Source organism: Choloepus didactylus, chromosome 15 (genome assembly GCF_015220235.1).
Source record: "Choloepus didactylus isolate mChoDid1 chromosome 15, mChoDid1.pri, whole genome shotgun sequence".
Taxonomy (NCBI): Eukaryota; Metazoa; Chordata; class Mammalia; order Pilosa; family Megalonychidae; genus Choloepus; species Choloepus didactylus.
The window spans coordinates 30,152,121-30,171,156 of record NC_051321.1 but is presented as its reverse complement, the minus strand read 5'-3'; the positions used below and the strand labels follow the sequence as shown (position 1 = coordinate 30,171,156).

The following is a 19,036-nucleotide window of genomic DNA, read 5'->3' as shown; positions in this document are numbered from 1 at the left end:
TTACTGAAACATAACATATATACTGTAAAGTTCACAGATCTTAAAGTAAAAATTGCACACACACTTACAAAAGTAACTGCCACCCACATCAAAATATAAAACGTTACTAGTGTCTCAGAAGCCTCCCTCTGGCAAATGGCATATGCTTTTTTGAAAATTAATTAAGATCCATTAGAGAAGTTGCAGGTTTACAGAAAGATCATGCAGAAAAAACAGAATTCCCATATACATGCCCCATTTTGAACATTTTGGCATATGCTTTTGAGTTAAAGACCTGGATTCGAATTTTGACATTCACTTCTTGTGTGACTTGCTCAAGTCATTTAACCTCTTTGGGTCTTCTCGTTTGAACGATCTTAAAGTGGGGATAAGAGTACTTTATATGATTGCTGAATTATAGGCGTTCATAGAATTAAAAAAGTCTACAGCAGTGCCTGAATATAGCTGGCCTACAATAAACAGTAACTATTATCAGACAAATGAACAGGCGGTCACCCAAATCAGAGTTCCTGCCTTTTCCTCACTTTCGAAAATTGCCGTCTCCTATTCCTTTCCTCCCTTCTCGCTCCTCCTACTGCCGTAAATTACCACCCAAAGCTGTCGTAAAACGCTCCTCCCCCTCCTCCATGTGGCGAAAACGCAATCACGCTTGACGGCGCGAAGTGGCTCAGCCGCAAGATGGCGGCGCTGGCGGAGGAGCAGATGGAGGTGGCGGTCAAGCTAGAGCCTGAGGGACCGCCAACGCTACTACCTCCGCAGGCTGGGGACGGCGCTGGCGAGGGGGGCGGTGGCACTACCAGCATCGGTCCCAACGGCGGCGGCGGGAACGTTGGGGCAGCGTTATCGGCCGGCGGGGATGGCGGGACTCCCAAGCCCGCAGTGGCTGTCTCCGTCGCTGCCCCGGCGGGGGCGGCCCCGGTGCCCACCGCAGCTCCGGAGGCCGGCGCTCCCCACGACCGACCGACTCTGCTGGCAGTGCTGCAGTTCCTACGGCAGAGTAACCTCCGCGAGGCCGAAGAGGCGCTGCGCCGCGAGGCCCGGCTGCTAGAGGAGGCAGTGATGGGCTCCGGAGCTCCAGGAGAGGTGGACGGCGCCGGGGCGGAGGCGGCTAGTGCTCTGCTCAGCCGGGTCACCGCCTCGGTCCCCGGTCCCGCGGCTCCCGACCCCTCGGGCACCGGCGCTTCGGGGGTCTCCGCAGTCTCAGGCTCAGCCTCAGGTTCTGCGGCTCCGGGGAAAGGTGGGTTGCGGGGTCCCGGGGAAGCAGGGCCGGCACGAAGGGGAGCAAGCCGGGAAGACGGGCTAGCAGGCCTGCAGCTCTGCGGGCTTGTTTTGAATTTCCTGAGCCCGCCTCTAGGGCCACATGCCCGCCCCTTTCTCTCGTGCGCCGGCTGCGCAGTCAAACCCTCTTCCGAACTGTCATTTCCAGCTAGAGGCTGAGGAGAGCTGTTGAGCTGAGGGACAGATATATGAGGAAGGTGGGCGCAAAGAGGCGGGGGCCTTCAGGCTTTTGGTCTCTGTCCTCTCTTTGGGGCTCCTAAACCTTGGGCAGGTCTGAATTAACACTAAGTTCCGTATTAGAGTACAAAGAACTTTAACTTACATATCTTAATTCTTACAGTTCCACCTTGAGGTAGATATTACTTCTATTTTAGAGAGGAGAAAACAGATTGAGAAAGATCAAGAGACTTGTTTTGGACCACACAATCAGGGAGTAATAGAGTATAATGTAGGCATTGTTTCTCAAAATCAGGGCTAAGTATCTCTAGTGTTGAAATTTTTGCAGATGTAGATTCCTGGTCATAACTTCAGACAGTAAATTAGACCCTCTAGAGGTGGAGTCTGGGAATCTGCATTTTTAAATAAGTGCCTCCAAGGGGTATTGATGTATGGCAAGGTTTGAGAACCATTAGTTTAGGAATAGGGATGGGACAGACCTGAGTTCAGATTCTGTCTCTCCAGCTTTAATGGTGCTGATTAAGTTATTCTTCATAGGGTTGATTTTTTCCTTCTCTATTAAATTGGTTATTATGAGGATCCGAAATAATATATGTGAAATCCCTGCACTGATAGGCATCCATCCCTCACACCTGACGTCCCCCTTCTCACAACAACTGGTGTCACGAAGTTCATTATAAAATTTATACACAATATAAAGTCTCAAAGGTGATTATGAGCTGATAGTGTGTGTTTATTGAATTAAATTATCCAGTGCTGAGTCTCTAGTCTTATTAATCGATATGTATGAGACCTAATCTTTGCAGTATTGCCAGAAGTGAAGTATGACTACATAACATGGTAACCCATAAATAGGAATGTGTGAAAATGTGGAGAGGAATCTTTTCTGAATAGTGAATTAAGAATTTTATGAATAAATTATAAGATGCATTATATTGTTGGTTATCTTGCTATGATCACTCATCCAGAAACTTGACCTATTTTTAGATCATTATTGGAAAATCAGAAATGAGGAAAAGAAGCCATCAGAGTAACAGAAATTTATGACATTTGTGCGGTAAAGAGCCCACCAGTGCTATAGTTGAAATTTAAAAATTTCCAACAATCAAAAACTATGATTCAATTGACAGATATATTGTTGTTTGGTATTGCTGTTATAAAGAAATATACTTTCAGTCATGTTTTTTGCCTTGAAATGGTGGTTATGGAAATTTACTTTAAGCATATAAAATAGAGTTAACTATCCTTTTGAGATAATAAATAAGTCATAGGTCTTCCCTCCTTTAAAACAGGTAACATTTTACAAGGGGCAGTAGTTGTACACATGTGAGGGTAACATGGGATAGACTGTGTTACAGGAAAGTTACAAAGTACTTAGATAGCTCAGAGACAGAAAATGTTACTCCAGGGCATGGCTTCTGGTGATGGCAGTGGTGGGGAGGATAGATGGAATTTGTACAAAGCCTTGAGAGAAGACTAATATAGTTCTTTGATGAGCACATACATTCCTCTACAAAATTCAAATTTAAAATGGAGTAGCTCGAGGAAAAATATTAAATTTTTTTGTTATTGATTTGAACATTTTATTTTAAGATATGTACAAGCTAAGAATGGGGTTTGGCCTGGGTATATGAAACAAAATGAAAAATCCCTTGAAAAGACTGTGATTGTGTTGGGGAAGAAAAATTGTGTGAGGGACAGACATATCTAAGAAACAGATAACTCTGTGATGTAGCAAAACAGCCATAGTCATGTGTGTTCATTTTCTTGAAAGTTTGTTTTTGATTTTTAAACAGTTGGAAGTGTAGCTGTGGAAGACCAGCCGGATGTCAGTGCTGTGCTGTCAGCATACAACCAACAGGGCGACCCTGCAATGTATGAAGAATACTATAGTGGACTGAAACACTTTATTGAATGTTCCCTGGACTGCCATCGGGCAGAGTTATCCCAACTCTTTTATCCTCTCTTTGTACACATGTATTTGGAACTAGTCTACAATCAACATGAGAATGAAGCAAAATCATTCTTTGAGAAGTATGTGAATTTTTGTATATATTTTATGTGTATATATATATATATAACTTATAGATATATATATGTATATACATCTGTACCTACACAAATATATGAATATATATGTTATGTGTAAGATTACAACTCAAAAAGTACTTTGTGAAGGAGAAGTACCTGGTGCTGTGAGAGACTAAAATGTGAGGCTTGATCTAGTTGAAGTCAGGGAAAACTCCCAGAGGAAGTGATGCTTTAAGGGAAGATCTGAAGATTGGGTAGTAGTTAACCAGATGAAGACAGACAGAGGAAAAAGCATGTGTGAAAGTTCTGTGGCAGGAGGGAGCATGGTAGGTACAGAGACTGAAAGAAGGCCATTGTGGCTGGGGCAGAGAATGGGGATGGGCATGTGGTGCAACATAAAACTGGAGAATTGGTTAGGTGCTGGAATGGGGTTTCTTGGGCAATGTTGAGGATCTTTGTTTATCCTAAGAGCAGTAGGAAGTTGAATTAGGATTCAGTTTGAGAGTTATTGAAAACCTAAACAGTGGCTTAAGTAAGATAGAAGTTTTTTCTCTATTTTATAAAAGTAGGCAGTCCAGGATTGGTATGGTGAATTCTGGATTATCAGGGACCCAGACTCCTTCTATCTTCTTGCTCTACCACCCTTATCATGTAGCTTCCACTTCATGGCACAAGACGGCTTTGTCTCTAAGCCATTACATCATCATTCTAGTCATCAGCCGGGGGGGGGGGCAGGTACACATCCTTCCTGGAAGTTGCATATACTTCTTCCTTTAGTATCCCATCAATCAAGTGGCCATACCTAGTTACAAGAGAGTAGTAAGTGTCTGTATGCCCAGCTAATATGCAGGGGTTCTATTAAGGAGGAAGAAAGATAAAATGGATATTTGGGAACAATGAGATATATCTGCTGCAGAGGTCATTGAAGGATAATGTCAGTTATTAAATTTGCAGTTTGAACATGGTAGGTAAGACGGAGTGACTGAAAGTTGACTAGTTTTGAAGTCATTGCATTGATTCTGAACTGTGGGTGATATTTCTCCTGGGTCCTTTGAAAATGTGTGGAGGTGCTTTGGGTTATCAGAATCACTAGTGGGGAGAGGCATATGGTTTAGGAATATTAAATATTCTCAAACGTACAGGTAATCTCACTTAGCAAAGAATTGTCCTGCCGAAAATGCCAGTAGCACCCCTGTTGAGGAACACTGGACTAGGATGTAATGATGGTTGTGAAGAGAAATAGACAGATTGGTGAAATAATTAGGAGAGAGTTGGTGATGAATTGGATTTGGGGGTGAGGGAAATGGAGGTGTCAGGGATAATCCTGTATTTCTGGCTTTCCCAGCTGGACAGGAGTACCCTCCACAGAACTGTAGAAGAGGACCCAGTTTGTTAGTCATGGAATATTCTTGAGTTCAGATTTGAATATGCCCTTTGACTCATCTAAAAGATGTCAAGTAGATAGGTGGAAGACTCTGGAGCTTAGAGGTATGGACTGGAGCCATAAATTGGAATTCATGTGCAAAACTGATTAATATGGATGAGATTTTCTATGGGAGAGTGTGAATTGAGTCCAGTAAGAAAACTAGGTCTGAGCCTTAAGGAACTCTAACATTTCATGGCCAAGTAGAAGAGATATAGGAGAAGCCAGAGAAGTTGGAAGAAAACCAAGGGAGCGTTGAGATATAGGAGCTAAAGGATAGGGAAAGGAGGCAGTGCTTAACAGTTTGAAGGAGGGCTGTTTAGTACAAGTGATAGAGCCTGAAGCAAGGATTGTCAGATAACATAATTAATAATAATAGAGGAATAATAGACCTTGGGACTCCTGGCTTCTATGCCATTGCTCTTTTCATTTTACCATGATGTCTAATAGAAAGTATATAAAGTAAAATGTTCTGTAGCTAAATGTTTTTGAAAAAAAAATTAAGAAAGGCTGATGATGACAGAATTTCTACTCTAGAAGCTAATTTTTCTTATAGTAATGTCTTAAAAAACCCTCGTGCTCTTCCAGTTTCCCCAGACAGGAAGCTGAACAGCATAGGGACCTCTTTTTCTATTGGTTAATAGCCTTGCTGGGACCTCATGCCCAGATGAGGTTACGGGATGTGACTGATGTAAACACCAGTGGACAGAAACCTTAGTTCGTGTATTGATGAGTCATAATAAAGTAATACAGGTAACAGCTTATGAATCTTTTGGCTATGTGTCTATCAGAGCTAGAGCCTTAATATTGTATGTTTAGTCATTGTTTTCTAAATGTTTTTGCATTGATTACTGCTCTCAGTGGATGCCAAATATATGATCTTTAATTATACTTTATTAGGAAAATTAAGATTTGTAGAAACAAATGTACATTTAAATTTACTAACTGTCATCAAGGCTGAAGGCTTTACTTAATTGCCTTTGGTAATAGTGAATTAATGGAAATACCCATTGTTTGGTATCAATATTTGTTTGTTAGTGATAATATTAAAGTATTGATATTTAAGGAATTAGGGATGTAAGAACTCATTAGAAATGGTGAGTTTTATAAGAATGTCATATATTGATAATGTGTTGAGAGGCTGGGTGATAGGTACCCTGAGTTCATGACACTATTTTCTACTTTTGTATATGTTTGAAATTTTCCATAATAAAAATAAAAAAAAAGTGGGTGTTAAAAAAACATAAAGTTTATTAAAGCAAGGGTTCTAACATTTTCAAATGTCTACCATTGCTGGATATATCATCTTTTATTTACTTATGTTATTTATTCATATTCCTCTCTTAAAATGTTTATGATATGTTTCTTTGGAGAATTAAATTGGTCATTATTAGAATGAATTCAGAAACTGATTTGGATTTATTTTGAAAAGAGTTACTTCTGATCCTACAGCTTAGTCCAGGAATATTGATACTACTACACTGAAAATATTCTAGGATGGTGTATAATTATAGGGGGGAGAGGCCGATCCCTTAACAATTACATTGAAAAATGACTTTTTAAAATCACTGAAACAGGTTCCATGGAGATCAGGAATGTTATTACCAGGATGACCTACGAGTATTATCTAGTCTTACCAAAAAGGAACACATGAAAGGGAATGAGACCATGTTGGATTTTCGAACAAGTAAATTTGTTCTGCGTATTTCCCGTGACTCGTACCAACTCTTGAAGAGGCATCTTCAGGAGAAACAGAACAATCAGATATGGAACATAGTTCAGGAGCACCTCTACATTGACATCTTTGATGGGATGCCGCGTAGTAAGCAACAGATAGATGCGATGGTGGGAAGTTTGGCAGGAGAGGCTAAACGAGAGGCAAACAAATCAAAGGTATGGGAATAAACCTAAGAACTATATAATGCAGATTATGAAAAATTGTAGCATTTCCATCTACATAATTTACACATTTTTCTGTAGCTAGTTTGGGAATGATTTTATACTGTCTTACTATGGTGGCAAGACTAAGTTTCATGTTCTAAGGATGAGATACGTGTTTGTGAGGATTGGGAATGATTGCATTTAACAGAACCCTGACTACAGTGGCTGAAACAAGAAAGGTTTTTTTCTCACATAAAATGGAGTCCAGAGGAAGGCCCTCTGTGATTGGTATGGAGGATCTACAATGCCATCACGGACCCTGGCTCCTCCTATTATTTTGCTGCTCCACCATCTTTAGGATACGGCTTTCTTCGTGTTCACAGATGGTTGTTGCGGCTCCAGCATTGCAATTGCATTCTAGGAAGGAAAATAATATTTTATCAGAAAAACAATGTTTTTCTCTAAAACACTATCCAATATATTTCTGTGTACATCTGTTGGTTAGGATTATATTGTATGACAATTCCTAGTTGCAAGGGACCCTGGGACAGAAATGATTTAATGCAACATTGCTGCTCCAACAAAATCAGGGTTCTGTTAGTTAGGAAAAAGGGGAGAATGGCTGTTGGTATAAAACTGCAGAATCTGCCACAGAGTATAAATTATTATTTTGTAATTGGGATTCATCCTATCAAGTTGTGAAAAGGGTGTATTTATGAGCAAAAATTAACTTTAAAAATGCCAACTCCTTTGACTTGTAGGTATTTTTTGGTTTATTAAAAGAACCAGAAATTGAGGTGCCCTTGGATGATGAGGATGAAGAAGGAGAAAATGAAGAAGGAAAGCCTAAGAAGAAGAAGCCCAAAAAAGACAATATTGGATCCAAAAGCAAAAAACAAGATCCCAATGCTCCACCTCAAAACAGGTGAGGGGAAAAAACCTATAACATAAGATATGTTTTAGAGGGTTCAAGTTTGTTAATATTGAAAGGGTAATTTCCAGTCTGTTTATCTTTCACAGAATCCCTCTTCCTGAGTTGAAAGATTCAGATAAGTTGGATAAGATAATGAATATGAAAGAAACCACCAAACGAGTGCGCCTTGGTCCAGACTGCTTACCCTCCATCTGTTTTTATACATTCCTCAATGCTTACCAGGTGGGTAAAATAATTGAGCAATATTTGCCTGGAGAGTCACGTAAAATTGTGATTTATCATTAAAATAAATTTAAATGTGTTAATTAAAAGTAGTTCTGTTAACAGAACTGTTATTTAAACTCTGTATATAAATATAATTTAAAGACAGCACTTAGGAAAGGAGAATTGGATGCTGCTCAGAAAAGATAGAAGGCAGTGTTTAAAGGACCTTTAGCAACTTGCAGGTACCAGAATCTTGCTTATATTTTACCCGTTCCATTGAACAGAAATCTGCTAGCTTTTGAGAAGGAGGAGACTGTGTGATTCATTTCCATTGAACTTAGGTTTAAGTATTTACGTAAACTTCATGATTTTTACATTAAGAATTTTATATGTCTTTGTAGATTCTTTATAATAGGCTGCTGAGGACTATTTAGTAAAGTGCAAAAATGATTAATATTTGTTTCCTACCATGCATTCCAAATTTGGAGGGCAAAAAAAAGGGGTAAAAGGGACATGTTCTCAAAGTAATTGCTTCAGACTGTTTTTAACCTAAAAAATCATAGGAGAATGAATCTCAAATGATCTTTTATATAAGAAAAATAGTGATCATTATGTATTCCCTAAACTGTGATTGCCATTTTTTTTCCTGAAGCAGTGCTGTTTAATATAAAACTTTTTATTGGCAGGGCCTCACTGCAGTGGATGTCACTGATGATTCTAGTCTGATTGCTGGAGGCTTTGCTGATTCAACTGTCAGAGTATGGTCTGTGACACCGAAAAAGCTTCGTAGTGTGAAACAAGCAACAGGTAACTGAGATGACCTGTCACAGTGTAAACATTTCACTCTTTATTACTCTGTACAAGTCTTGATTCCATGGAATATACAGAAGAGATTGTGATCTTAGCAGAAATTCACTTGATTTCACTTTATCTCAAGTGGCTACAGTGAAAAGTGCACTGAAGTAGTAGTCAGGACACTGGGGTACTAGACTAGATACATTTTGATTGGCCTCAGTTTTCTCAACTGTAGAATGAGGGAGTTAGGTTAGAAAACTTCTTAAGGTTAAAAAGCTAACATGTTATGAATTTTCAAAAACTTGTAAATAGTGGGAGAGTACTTTCAGTTTTAGCCATAAAATTGGCTTAAAAAGTCTAACAAGGTCAGGATTTTGTTTTAAAGAGAATTTCTTGTTATTATTTTTTAAAATGCATTTTAAATAATTGATTTTAATATTTCCAGTTTACATTTTTGTGAAACATTGTGGTATATAGTGAACGTGCTTGAATTTCAGTCCTAATTCTGACACTGATTAGCTATGTGCAGTCTGGCATATTATTAATTGTTCTTAATCTTAGTTTCCTCTCCTTTACACCTGGGATAAATATCACATAATTTAGAGCATTAGGAACTGTTCAGATGTTAGTTCCTCTCCTGAAACTGTTTTGGACGAGTGTACCTTTAAAATCAATATTTCTGGACCATTTTAGATCTTAGCCTCATCGACAAAGAATCAGATGATGTCTTAGAAAGAATCATGGATGAGAAAACAGCAAGTGAGTTGAAGATTTTGTATGGTCACAGTGGGCCTGTCTATGGAGCCAGCTTCAGTCCGGATAGGTAAAATACAAACAGTAAATATTTAATACTTCTGCATTATGTCGAGCTTCTATAAAAGGTAACTACTGGAAACATGGAAATGCTAGAAAAAAATCTGTTAGAAAAATCTCATGGTTCCCTATCATTCATTATCTTTGAAGGTTGCCATTTGCTGATTTATCTTGGGATACTGGTATACAAAATAGCAACTTAAATGTATACCTGAATTTATATTATCAAGGTGCACAGCTTCAGATTTTACTAGTTTAATAAATAAGTTTTAGTTTTGCGTAACCCTCTGATAGGGGTTGAATTGCTTCTTTGGGTTTCTGACTTGTGTCTTGTGGCTACTGCTCTCTTCCATCATCCCCAAATTTAAGACAGATAACCAGTTAGTAGATATTAAAGCATAATTAGCTATTAATTGAGGACTTATCTTTCTATAATCAAAAGAACTAAGAGTATACTGAAAAGGAAGTTTGAAACCCACAGTTGAGTATTTGCCTATTTTTCCTGACCTCTATCATTCTGTAGGAATGGGGGGAGGGAGGGTATTTTGTATTCAAAATATCATCTGTATTGTACATGGATAGGTAATAGCTTTCAGGCCAGCAAGGTTTTCATGTTAAGAAACTTTGAGAATGAGGTTTTATTTCTTTGATAACAGTTTATCCAGATGATACGTTTTTACTTGAGGGTAACTTCTGATTTCAGTGAAAACCATAATACTGAGTAGTTCAACATTTTTATTTATATCTAAAAAAGGTAAAATATTATTATGTCTAGCTTTTGTGGCGAAAAGACTTTTTTTTTATTCTTACATAACTCATATAGGATAGGAAAATAGCATTTGTTTTAGTGCAAAAAATTGTTGTTTGTGACATCTTTTTTTTTAGTTTTAAACTTATTTTGAAATAATTTCAAACTTACATGTTAGTTGCAAAGAAATTCCAAAACTCATACAGAGAACTCTAATATTTCCTCTACCCAGATACCCAGATCCAATGTTAAATGTAAACTTTTAACATTTTGCCACATTTGCTGTATCATTCTATCTCTGTCACTCCATCCATCTCTTTTCTGAACATTTGAGAATGGGTTGTATACATCATGCTCCTTGAACACTTGATACTTTCATGTACATTTCCTAAGAACAAGGATATTCATCTGTGTAACCACTGTCAGTATAGTTTTCAAGAAATTTAACATTGATGTAAACCGTATATTCTGTATTCCAATTTTAAGTGAAATCTTGTATCACATTTCTTAGAAGCCTTTCTCAGTTTACCTTACTTGGTTGACCATAACCTTTTGTCATTCCCACTTGTTATTTTTAAGAACTGTGTATTTTTCCAGTAGACCATAGTTTAGTTTTTTATAATCTAATCTCATTCAGTACATACCCAGGAAATTTAGACTGTTTGGATTAAAGTTTGTTTGGTTAGTGCTTTCATCTCTTGTTATCTACTGTGAATTCCATGTATGAATTAAAAGAGACACAGTATGTCAGTTAGCTATTTTTAATATATTCAGATGTATGGAGAAACTGGGCCAGTAACCCCAAGTTATTCTGGGTATCAAATATATCGCCTTCTCTTCTATCAGGAATTACCTGCTTTCCTCTTCAGAGGATGGAACTGTCAGATTGTGGAGTCTTCAAACATTCACTTGCTTGGTGGGATATAAAGGACACAATTATCCTGTATGGGACACACAGTTTTCTCCATATGGATATTATTTTGTGTCAGGAGGCCATGACCGAGTAGCTCGGTAAGAACGCTGTGATCTTATGACTGGGCCTATTCAATGACTAAAATATTTTCTTGTTGGGAGTTACAGACTCCAAACTCATTCTCACTTCCATTATTTAGGGATCAACTTTTTGAGAATATTAAATCGGTCAGGTTACATAAGCAAGGATATTCATTTCTCAGTTTTCTTTCACTACCCTATTACTCAAACTAAGCATTTAGGGTTCCATATGTTTGCAGTTATGTCTATACCAAGAGTCCTGCCTTTCTGTCTCTCCCCAGACACAGTCTTCAACGACTGTATCTTGACATTCCCTTGTCATCTACTTGGAAGTTTCGGATGAGGTGGCTTAGGTTAGAAACTATGTTGTGGCCAGAACTATGGAAAATATTCTTTGATTTAGACTCAACTGGGGTGGAAGAGGGCACATACAGGAAATTAAAGAATTTAAACATTTTTGTACCAGATCAACTCTTGGTTTTTCTTATTTAGTCTCAATCATTCCATCGTCTTTCCCTCATTTATCTAGTGAGGGGGTCCCCATTTGGAGCCAACATTTCACATGGACATTTCCATATTTAGTTTGGATAGAATTTTCGCATTTCATAGTTACTACTAATTAACATCTTTTGCTTTCAATAACATCTAAAAAAGGCTTTGGGCTACAGACCACTATCAGCCTTTAAGGATATTTGCTGGCCATCTTGCTGATGTGAATTGCACCAGATTCCATCCAAACTCTAATTATGTTGCTACGGGCTCTGCAGACAGAACTGTGCGGCTTTGGGATGTCCTGAATGGGAACTGTGTAAGGATCTTCACTGGACACAAGGTAATTTTCATCTTCATTATTCCAGCATACAAAGTTGCTTTCAACATAAAAATATTTTTAAATTAGCAAGCAGTAATACATTTTAAAGATACTATCCAAACCACCAAACTTTAAAATCCTTTTTTTTTTAAATATACTTAACCATACTTTATTTCCATGGACTTCTTTTCTAGGGACCAATTCATTCCTTGACATTTTCTCCCAACGGGAGATTTCTGGCTACAGGAGCAACAGACGGCAGAGTACTCCTTTGGGATATTGGACATGGTTTGATGGTTGGAGAATTAAAAGGCCACACTGATACAGTTTGTTCACTTAGATTTAGCAGAGATGGTGAAATTTTGGCATCAGGTAAATGACTAAAAATGACTTTGTGATAAAGGAAAAACTGCAGGTTGACAATTGCCAAATTAAGTCCTAATTTAGGTTTTGCTTCCCTTTAGCCATGATTCCAGAGAATATCATCCTACATGTATATTGACTTCTCATGTCAAACTACTATTTGAAGTATTCCTTTAGAAGAAATAGCTGTTAATCGAGTTTGGATTTTCACCAGAAATAAATAGTAAATACCTAAGTGCACTTGATAAAATGTCAGAATCTAAACATGATGGATGCTACTGAATGGTTTCCCTCGACTTTCTTTTAGGTTCAATGGATAATACAGTCCGGTTGTGGGATGCTGTCAAAGCATTTGAAGATTTAGAGACTGATGATTTTACTACAGCTACTGGGCATATAAATTTACCTGAGAATTCACAGGAGTTATTGTTGGGAACATACATGACCAAATCAACACCAGTTGTACATCTCCATTTTACTCGAAGAAACTTGGTTCTAGCTGCAGGAGCTTACAGTCCGCAATAAATCATCGGTACTACAGACCTTTTGGAAGCTACTGTTTAAAAAAAGGGAGACTAAAAGCAAATACCTCAGTGATTAATATTTAAGCTACAAAGAATGTTTTGTCTATGGATCTGGAAGTATGCTGCTTAGAAAATCTGAACAGGACAGTCCCACGTTTCTATAGCAACCACATTTAACTAATTTCCGTTAGTTGAATAAGGTATTATGTTCATGGAGGGGACATTTATGGTGCTCTGGATTGTGTGGAAACTATGCATTTTCTGTTCAAATGCTATTTTAATTTATTATGTTTGGGAAAAAAAATCAATTGATCTCAACAGTTGATTCTAATTCAAGATTCAAACCGAGTAATACCACCTTGAATTTTAGCTGAAGAATTCTAAGAGCATGTATGTTTCTGCTGTAAAAAAAAATGTAGTTACTATATGGCACTCAAGTACTATGTTAAATGATCCACTAACATTTTTCTTAGTCCATGATCAGTGGAATGTATATAACTGGGTAGGGTGAACTACACTTTCTAAGCGCTAGACAAAGTACAGCATCTATTGGTTTTTGAGTGCACCTAAACACTCCATAAATTAGGTGAAGAAACTTAGATTCCATGTTCTACTTCAGCTAAATAGCTACATACAACCTAGTACACTTGAAGTCAGACAGACATTTCAGTTGCTTACCTCCAGTACTGAGCCTTGCTTTGAGAAACTAAAAGATTTAGACCAAGTCACTGCCAGGTTTTTTTTTTTTTTGGCCTTTGTTTCATTTTGTACAGTTTTTATATTTTTGATATCTTGTAAATAAAGACAACCAGCTTTTCCAGGTTCATAATTTATTGTACAAACTGAGTGTCACATGACGAGTTGACATTAGCTCTGTAGGCATCAGAACTTAATGGATGAGGTACAGTTTAGAATCCTACAAACAAAGCAAAAACAATTCAGAAACAAATGTATTCAATTCTACTTTTAAAACATTCAATAATTACTAGGCTTGGACTATCTGTGAACCCCTTAAACTAAATGCAAAATTTGTGTAATTACATTTTCATCAGATTATAAAGGAGTCAATAACTCATAAAATATTTTCTCTTACCTTAATACAATTTAACACTCCATCTTTAACAACATAGCTGCCAACAAGCTAATATGATCCTAAGGGCACACTACTGGAAAAGTCTAATATAGGACCTAACTATAGTAGAAAACAGATATGAATGCTATTTAATATCAAAGACACAGTTTCTTCATTGTTACAATGAGAATACTATCACCCTCCCAAATTTGGTAGGCACCTAGTATAGAATACTGGGCAAAACACTACCTGTCAGGAATAAGCCATGCGCTAATGCATTCTGGGATATGCAGTCCCGTAAGGTAACTAGTTTTGGTACTGGGAAACTTTTAACAGCAGAAGAAAAATATCCTGTCTGAAGGAGAGCTACATTACATGAAGATCTCAATTTGGGCTTTCTGCACACCCTGTATTGCCAACACAATATATTTACTCAAGGATGGGCAAATGGGTGCTAGGGTAACAATAAAAAGATGAAAATGCAATCTTTGGAGATTTGAGGGAAAAGAATTGATTATGTAAAAATCTGAAACTAGTAAACTAACAAAAAACAAGCAAAATATTTGCAACTCATATGAAAGATTGGTTAGTAATTATTGTATAATGAGTTTACATAAGTCATCAAGAGAAAAACCTGTTAATAAGAACAAGAGATAGTGTCAAGAAAAATACAGTGGTGAACAAATGGAAAAAATGTACAACTCCACTAATAAAGCCAAGAGATACAAATTATTTTTACTCATCAAATTAGGAAAAATCAGAAATTTGATAATTACTCCACATTAGCTGGGGCAAAAGACACCCTCTTATACAGCTGGATGCATCACAATCCATTGGACAAGCACTTTAGCTGAAGAGGATTACAGATAACACTTCACGCTCAGAAGTGTTCACTGTACTGTTATTCGTAATAGAAAATTCTAAGAGGGGACAGATTTGTCTGTGAAACGGTTCATATTCCATGAACTCAGATATAAATTATTAAGGGACTATATTTGTTATAAAACAGAAATACAGACATGATCACAGTTATTATAAACCAAACAAAATACATTAAAAAAATACATAAAAAAAAGCTAAATCGAACTGTTAACAAAAATTGTCAGGGCAATATTTTCTCTTTAGTTTTTCTTGTTTGCAATAAATTTTTCACAGTGACAACAATTTACTTTTACAGTTAGGAGGAAAAAAGAAGGGGAAAAAACCCCAAATCAAAACAGTTAAGTTACAACCTTTTAAATGTCACCTTCTTACCATTTATGTTGCTTTCACAGCTGGAGTTTTTTTAGACTTTAACTTGAAGTATAGGACAATCAAAGCAATGCTTCCATATGTGGCCAGTACACACTGAAAAAAGAAGAAAAAGATAAACATCAAAGGAGTTGCTGTCACACCTGTATTATTCTAAAATATAACTGCTTAAAGGTATCATCAATACTTACATTCATTCTACCTGTAAGAGTATAAGAGTTGAAATATTTTTTAATACCAGTGAACTGGAATTGGGCATCTGTTTCTGGACCTGCCATGATTTCAATCTTTAAAAAAAAAAGAAAGCAACAATAAATGAGTTTGGATGTAATTTAAAAGTAAGTTTATTTTTAATTTAGAAGCTTGAAAACTCATTGCATAGAAATATAAATTTTTAGGTATGATTCACCCAACACAGCAGCAGTAAAGATGGTAGAAAAAACCTTGCTGACAAAAGGAACTTTTGGACTTTCTACTTAGTCCCCCTTGGAATGTTACCTTAGTTGCTATTACACAAACACTCCAGAGTGTAAGTCAAATCAGTCAGCAAAGGGAGAGAACACAGTAGTCACCAAGACCATCCTCTGAGTCTAATGTTTTCATTCCTGGCTCTAGCTACACCATGGTACAATTACATCAATCAGTTTTAAAACTAATTGAAAGTTGGGGCTTGTGCCATTTTTCCAATTTTCTCACAGGGATAACATCAACTAAAACAGCTCAACTTGCAACCCCTATTTTTATAATTTTTCTTGTTATAAATAATTTAGGATCTCCATGGGAGGGGGAGAAGGGATCATTTAATAAATGGAGTTGATACTAGCCACTGAGTGGGCAGGGTAGTGGTAACTGGAATCCTAACTCCTGAAAAGAAAATAAATCAAAGATTTAAATGTAAATAGTGAAACCAAGAAGTTCTAGAAGAAAACATGGGCAAATATTTTAAACATCTTAGGAAAGGGGAAACCTTTATGGTAGTAAGCTGTATTAGTAAGAATACAGGCAAACAGGTATTCTCTTCTGTTGCCCATAGTGTACGCTGGTAAACCTTCCTAAAATGCAATCGGACAGTATCCATCAAACTGTAAAATGAGCATACCCTTTCATTTAGCAAGTTCATTATTTTTTCCTCAGGAATTTACCCTTTAGAAATATTATGAAGTGGAAGCACATTATATGGTTCAAGGATGCAAATACTGTTTTACAAAGTAAAAAAACTGGAAAAAAATCTAAAGGTCCATCTATAGAATAATATAGGATAAATGACGGTTTTCACTGGAGGAAATACAATGTAAGTTGATTTTTATCTACTTACATGGAAAGACGTCCCCATCTCTTGTTAAATATAGAAAATTATTTCTGAGCACTATATTGTAGAGTACATCAATGATTCACAAAGTGTGGTCCCTACACCACAGCATACACTAGAAACTTATTAGAAATGTAAATTCCAGGCCCTACCCCATATGTGAATCAGAAACTCTGGGGTCCTGCAATCTGTTTTATTATGCCCTCCAGGAGAATCTGATGCACACTAAAGTTTGAAAATCACCACAGTAACAGAAACAGAAAGCTAAATTTGTATTAACTATATAAAAAAATAATCTGGAAGAATACAAACTTTTAAGAGGGGTTATTTTATAGTATCAGTGTGCTCTACAAAGGAATGTATTTCTTTTGTAATAAAAAAATTGCAAAGACATATAAAAAAGTTCACCAAACAACAGATGAAAACTCGTATGCATGACCGCCTATCTACCACGACCGACGCCACGCCGAGTCGATTGGCAACACAGACGAGCCGGTCGAGGTCCGGTCGAGGTTGGTAGGCAGTGGCAGTGGCTCAACTGGCTCTTGATGAAGTGGAAGAGGGAGAGATCTGTGAGGAATGGTTGCTGTGGAAACTGGCAATGAAACTCTAACACAAAATGACCTTAATTCTGAACAGTTTCTAGAATGTTACTGGAGCAATGAAGGAAAGCCAAATTTCGTTGGGCCTCTCTATTTTAATAGGCCTTGGCCAGTGCAGCCCAAGTAGGAAAATCTCCATTAAAAGAAACCTTTGTGATATACCTTTTTAATATATTAATTGTTCCATTTTACAAAACTTAATAAAGCCATACTTTTTTCCTCATTCACCTTCATGATACATTTTTGAATTTTTATGGTATGAGGGTTACCAGAAGAAACATTACAGAAAATAAAGGCTTAACTTTGTCAAACTATTAATTGATAAACCCATTAGCAAACATCTCCCCACCACCTTGTGTCTAACAAAAACTTTTGGGAAGATGTGGTGTCCAAATCAAACAATATTAAGGTGCTTAAAATCTGCCCCCCTCCCCCAACACACACACACACACAGTATGGGAGGAACACCGATGTCTGTGTATTCCATGTAAGGTTAATTCTGACAGAAAGGAAGAGCATGGTATAGGAACCGAAAATTAGAATGAGTCAGAAAAAGATGAGGACTCTTGAGAGGCTGAGATGGCATGGGGTTACTGCTAGTGAGGTAAACAACTGGAGCAAAACCTGGGAACACTTGGGTCTGCGCTCTTCAGGAAACTGCAGGTTCCTTTAGGGCAAAGATAAGGCACCCTTATGCTAGAGCTCCCTTTGTGGAATAATTGAAACAAAAACTGCTTTTGAGTCAAGCTTAAGTTTAGAAAAACATATTAATGAAGGAGAAAATGACATGACATTTAAAATTGTGACTTAATATTGTTAATTGGTAGCCTATGGGAAAGTCAAAAGGGATGGAGGCTTTGATGTGTTTCTAAAAAAGTAGTTAACTGCAGTGAAACATAATCTTTCCATGCCTCTCTCCACCTGTGAATTGGACATTTCGGAAAAGGCCCAAAATGACCAGCTGCCCTTGCTAGTTTTTCTTGTCCTCGATATTGCTGTGCTCCCATCTGACTGGACACCTACCTGGAATAGTGATATCACGAGGTAAAGAAGACAAAGACGAGTGGGAGCCGCGCAGGTACCAGAAACAGCCTCTTGCACTTCAAGCAGTTTACAGTTCTGTTTCGCTACCTCTTAGAAAAAGCCTTCCGGCTGATCGTACAGACTGAAAATCTACGCGTGCCTGGCGAACTGCAGGGCCGGGCCACACTCACTCTAGCTTTGACAAAGGCTGCAGAGCAGCTAAAGGAGGCCTGGCTGGCCAGCATAGCTAAGAGGAACAAACAGCTACGGGCATACAGAGCAAAGGAGGTTAATTCGACCAGAGGTGGGGTCAGAAACCCGAATCCTCGACCAATAATGCATCACTGGGTGACCTTGGGGAACTCCCTTGGCGGCGTGCGTCATTTTTCTCCAGTGCAGTCTATGGGCCTTCGGGGACGGTGGGTGCTTTTGGGAGGGTCTGTCCGCCTCTCCCCGAAGCTTCCCAGCCACTGCCCGCCCCCTCATGCCTCGGCCCTCGTTTTCTCTAATTCGTTTCTCATCGTCCTCTCCCCCAAAGAAAAAGGCCTCGCAGTGTTCCAGGACCACGAGCGGTCACATTCCAGAACGGCCCCGCAAAGCGGAGGCGCGAAGTCTAAGTACGGGCCTCCCCTCTACACCCACCTTTCCAAAGCCACAAATTCCGCAACCCGTGTCCTTCAACGTACAGCTATCCCTCGGCCCGGCCGGAAGAAGCCGCCTCCCCCGCACGCGTTCACCCTGCACAGCGATTCAGTCTTCTATGTCGATTGGCTAAGGCTCGAAGTCCCGCCCTTCCGCTTCCTG

The 19,036-nt window shown here is 38.2% G+C and overlaps 2 protein-coding genes across 5 annotated transcripts; one reads left to right on the top strand and one right to left on the bottom strand.

Moving 5' to 3' along the window:
* Positions 1-668: 668 nt before the first annotated feature.
* On the top strand, positions 669-13,804 carry TAF5 (TATA-box binding protein associated factor 5). Of its 3 annotated transcripts, XR_005211961.1 has the most exons (12): positions 669-1,237; positions 3,252-3,489; positions 6,487-6,802; positions 7,552-7,715; positions 7,811-7,946; positions 8,615-8,735; positions 9,417-9,546; positions 11,131-11,295; positions 11,932-12,109; positions 12,283-12,460; positions 12,553-12,674; positions 12,759-12,869. XR_005211961.1 is itself a non-coding variant. In XM_037804901.1 (11 exons), the coding sequence occupies exons 1-11, from the start codon at positions 679-681 to the stop codon at positions 12,974-12,976; spliced, it is 2,403 nt and encodes an 800-aa protein (XP_037660829.1). In that variant the 5' UTR covers positions 669-678; the 3' UTR covers positions 12,977-13,804. The 3 variants fall into 3 exon arrangements, 2 of the variants coding, with proteins under 2 accessions (XP_037660829.1, XP_037660830.1); XM_037804901.1 differs by lacking the exon at positions 12,553-12,674 and having other exon boundaries at positions 12,759-13,804; XM_037804902.1 differs by having other exon boundaries at positions 12,553-12,888.
* On the bottom strand, positions 13,789-18,998 carry ATP5MK (ATP synthase membrane subunit k). 2 transcript variants are annotated; one of them, XM_037804903.1, is made up of 4 exons: positions 18,875-18,998; positions 15,490-15,585; positions 15,302-15,394; positions 13,789-13,891 (listed from the first exon to the last, which is right to left on the bottom strand). In XM_037804903.1, exons 2-3 carry the CDS (start codon positions 15,574-15,576, stop codon positions 15,305-15,307), a joined length of 177 nt encoding a protein of 58 aa, XP_037660831.1. In that variant the 5' UTR covers positions 15,577-15,585; positions 18,875-18,998; the 3' UTR covers positions 13,789-13,891; positions 15,302-15,304. The 2 variants fall into 2 exon arrangements, with proteins under 2 accessions (XP_037660831.1, XP_037660832.1); XM_037804904.1 differs by lacking the exon at positions 18,875-18,998 and adding an exon at positions 18,233-18,858.
* Positions 18,999-19,036: the final 38 nt, after the last annotated feature.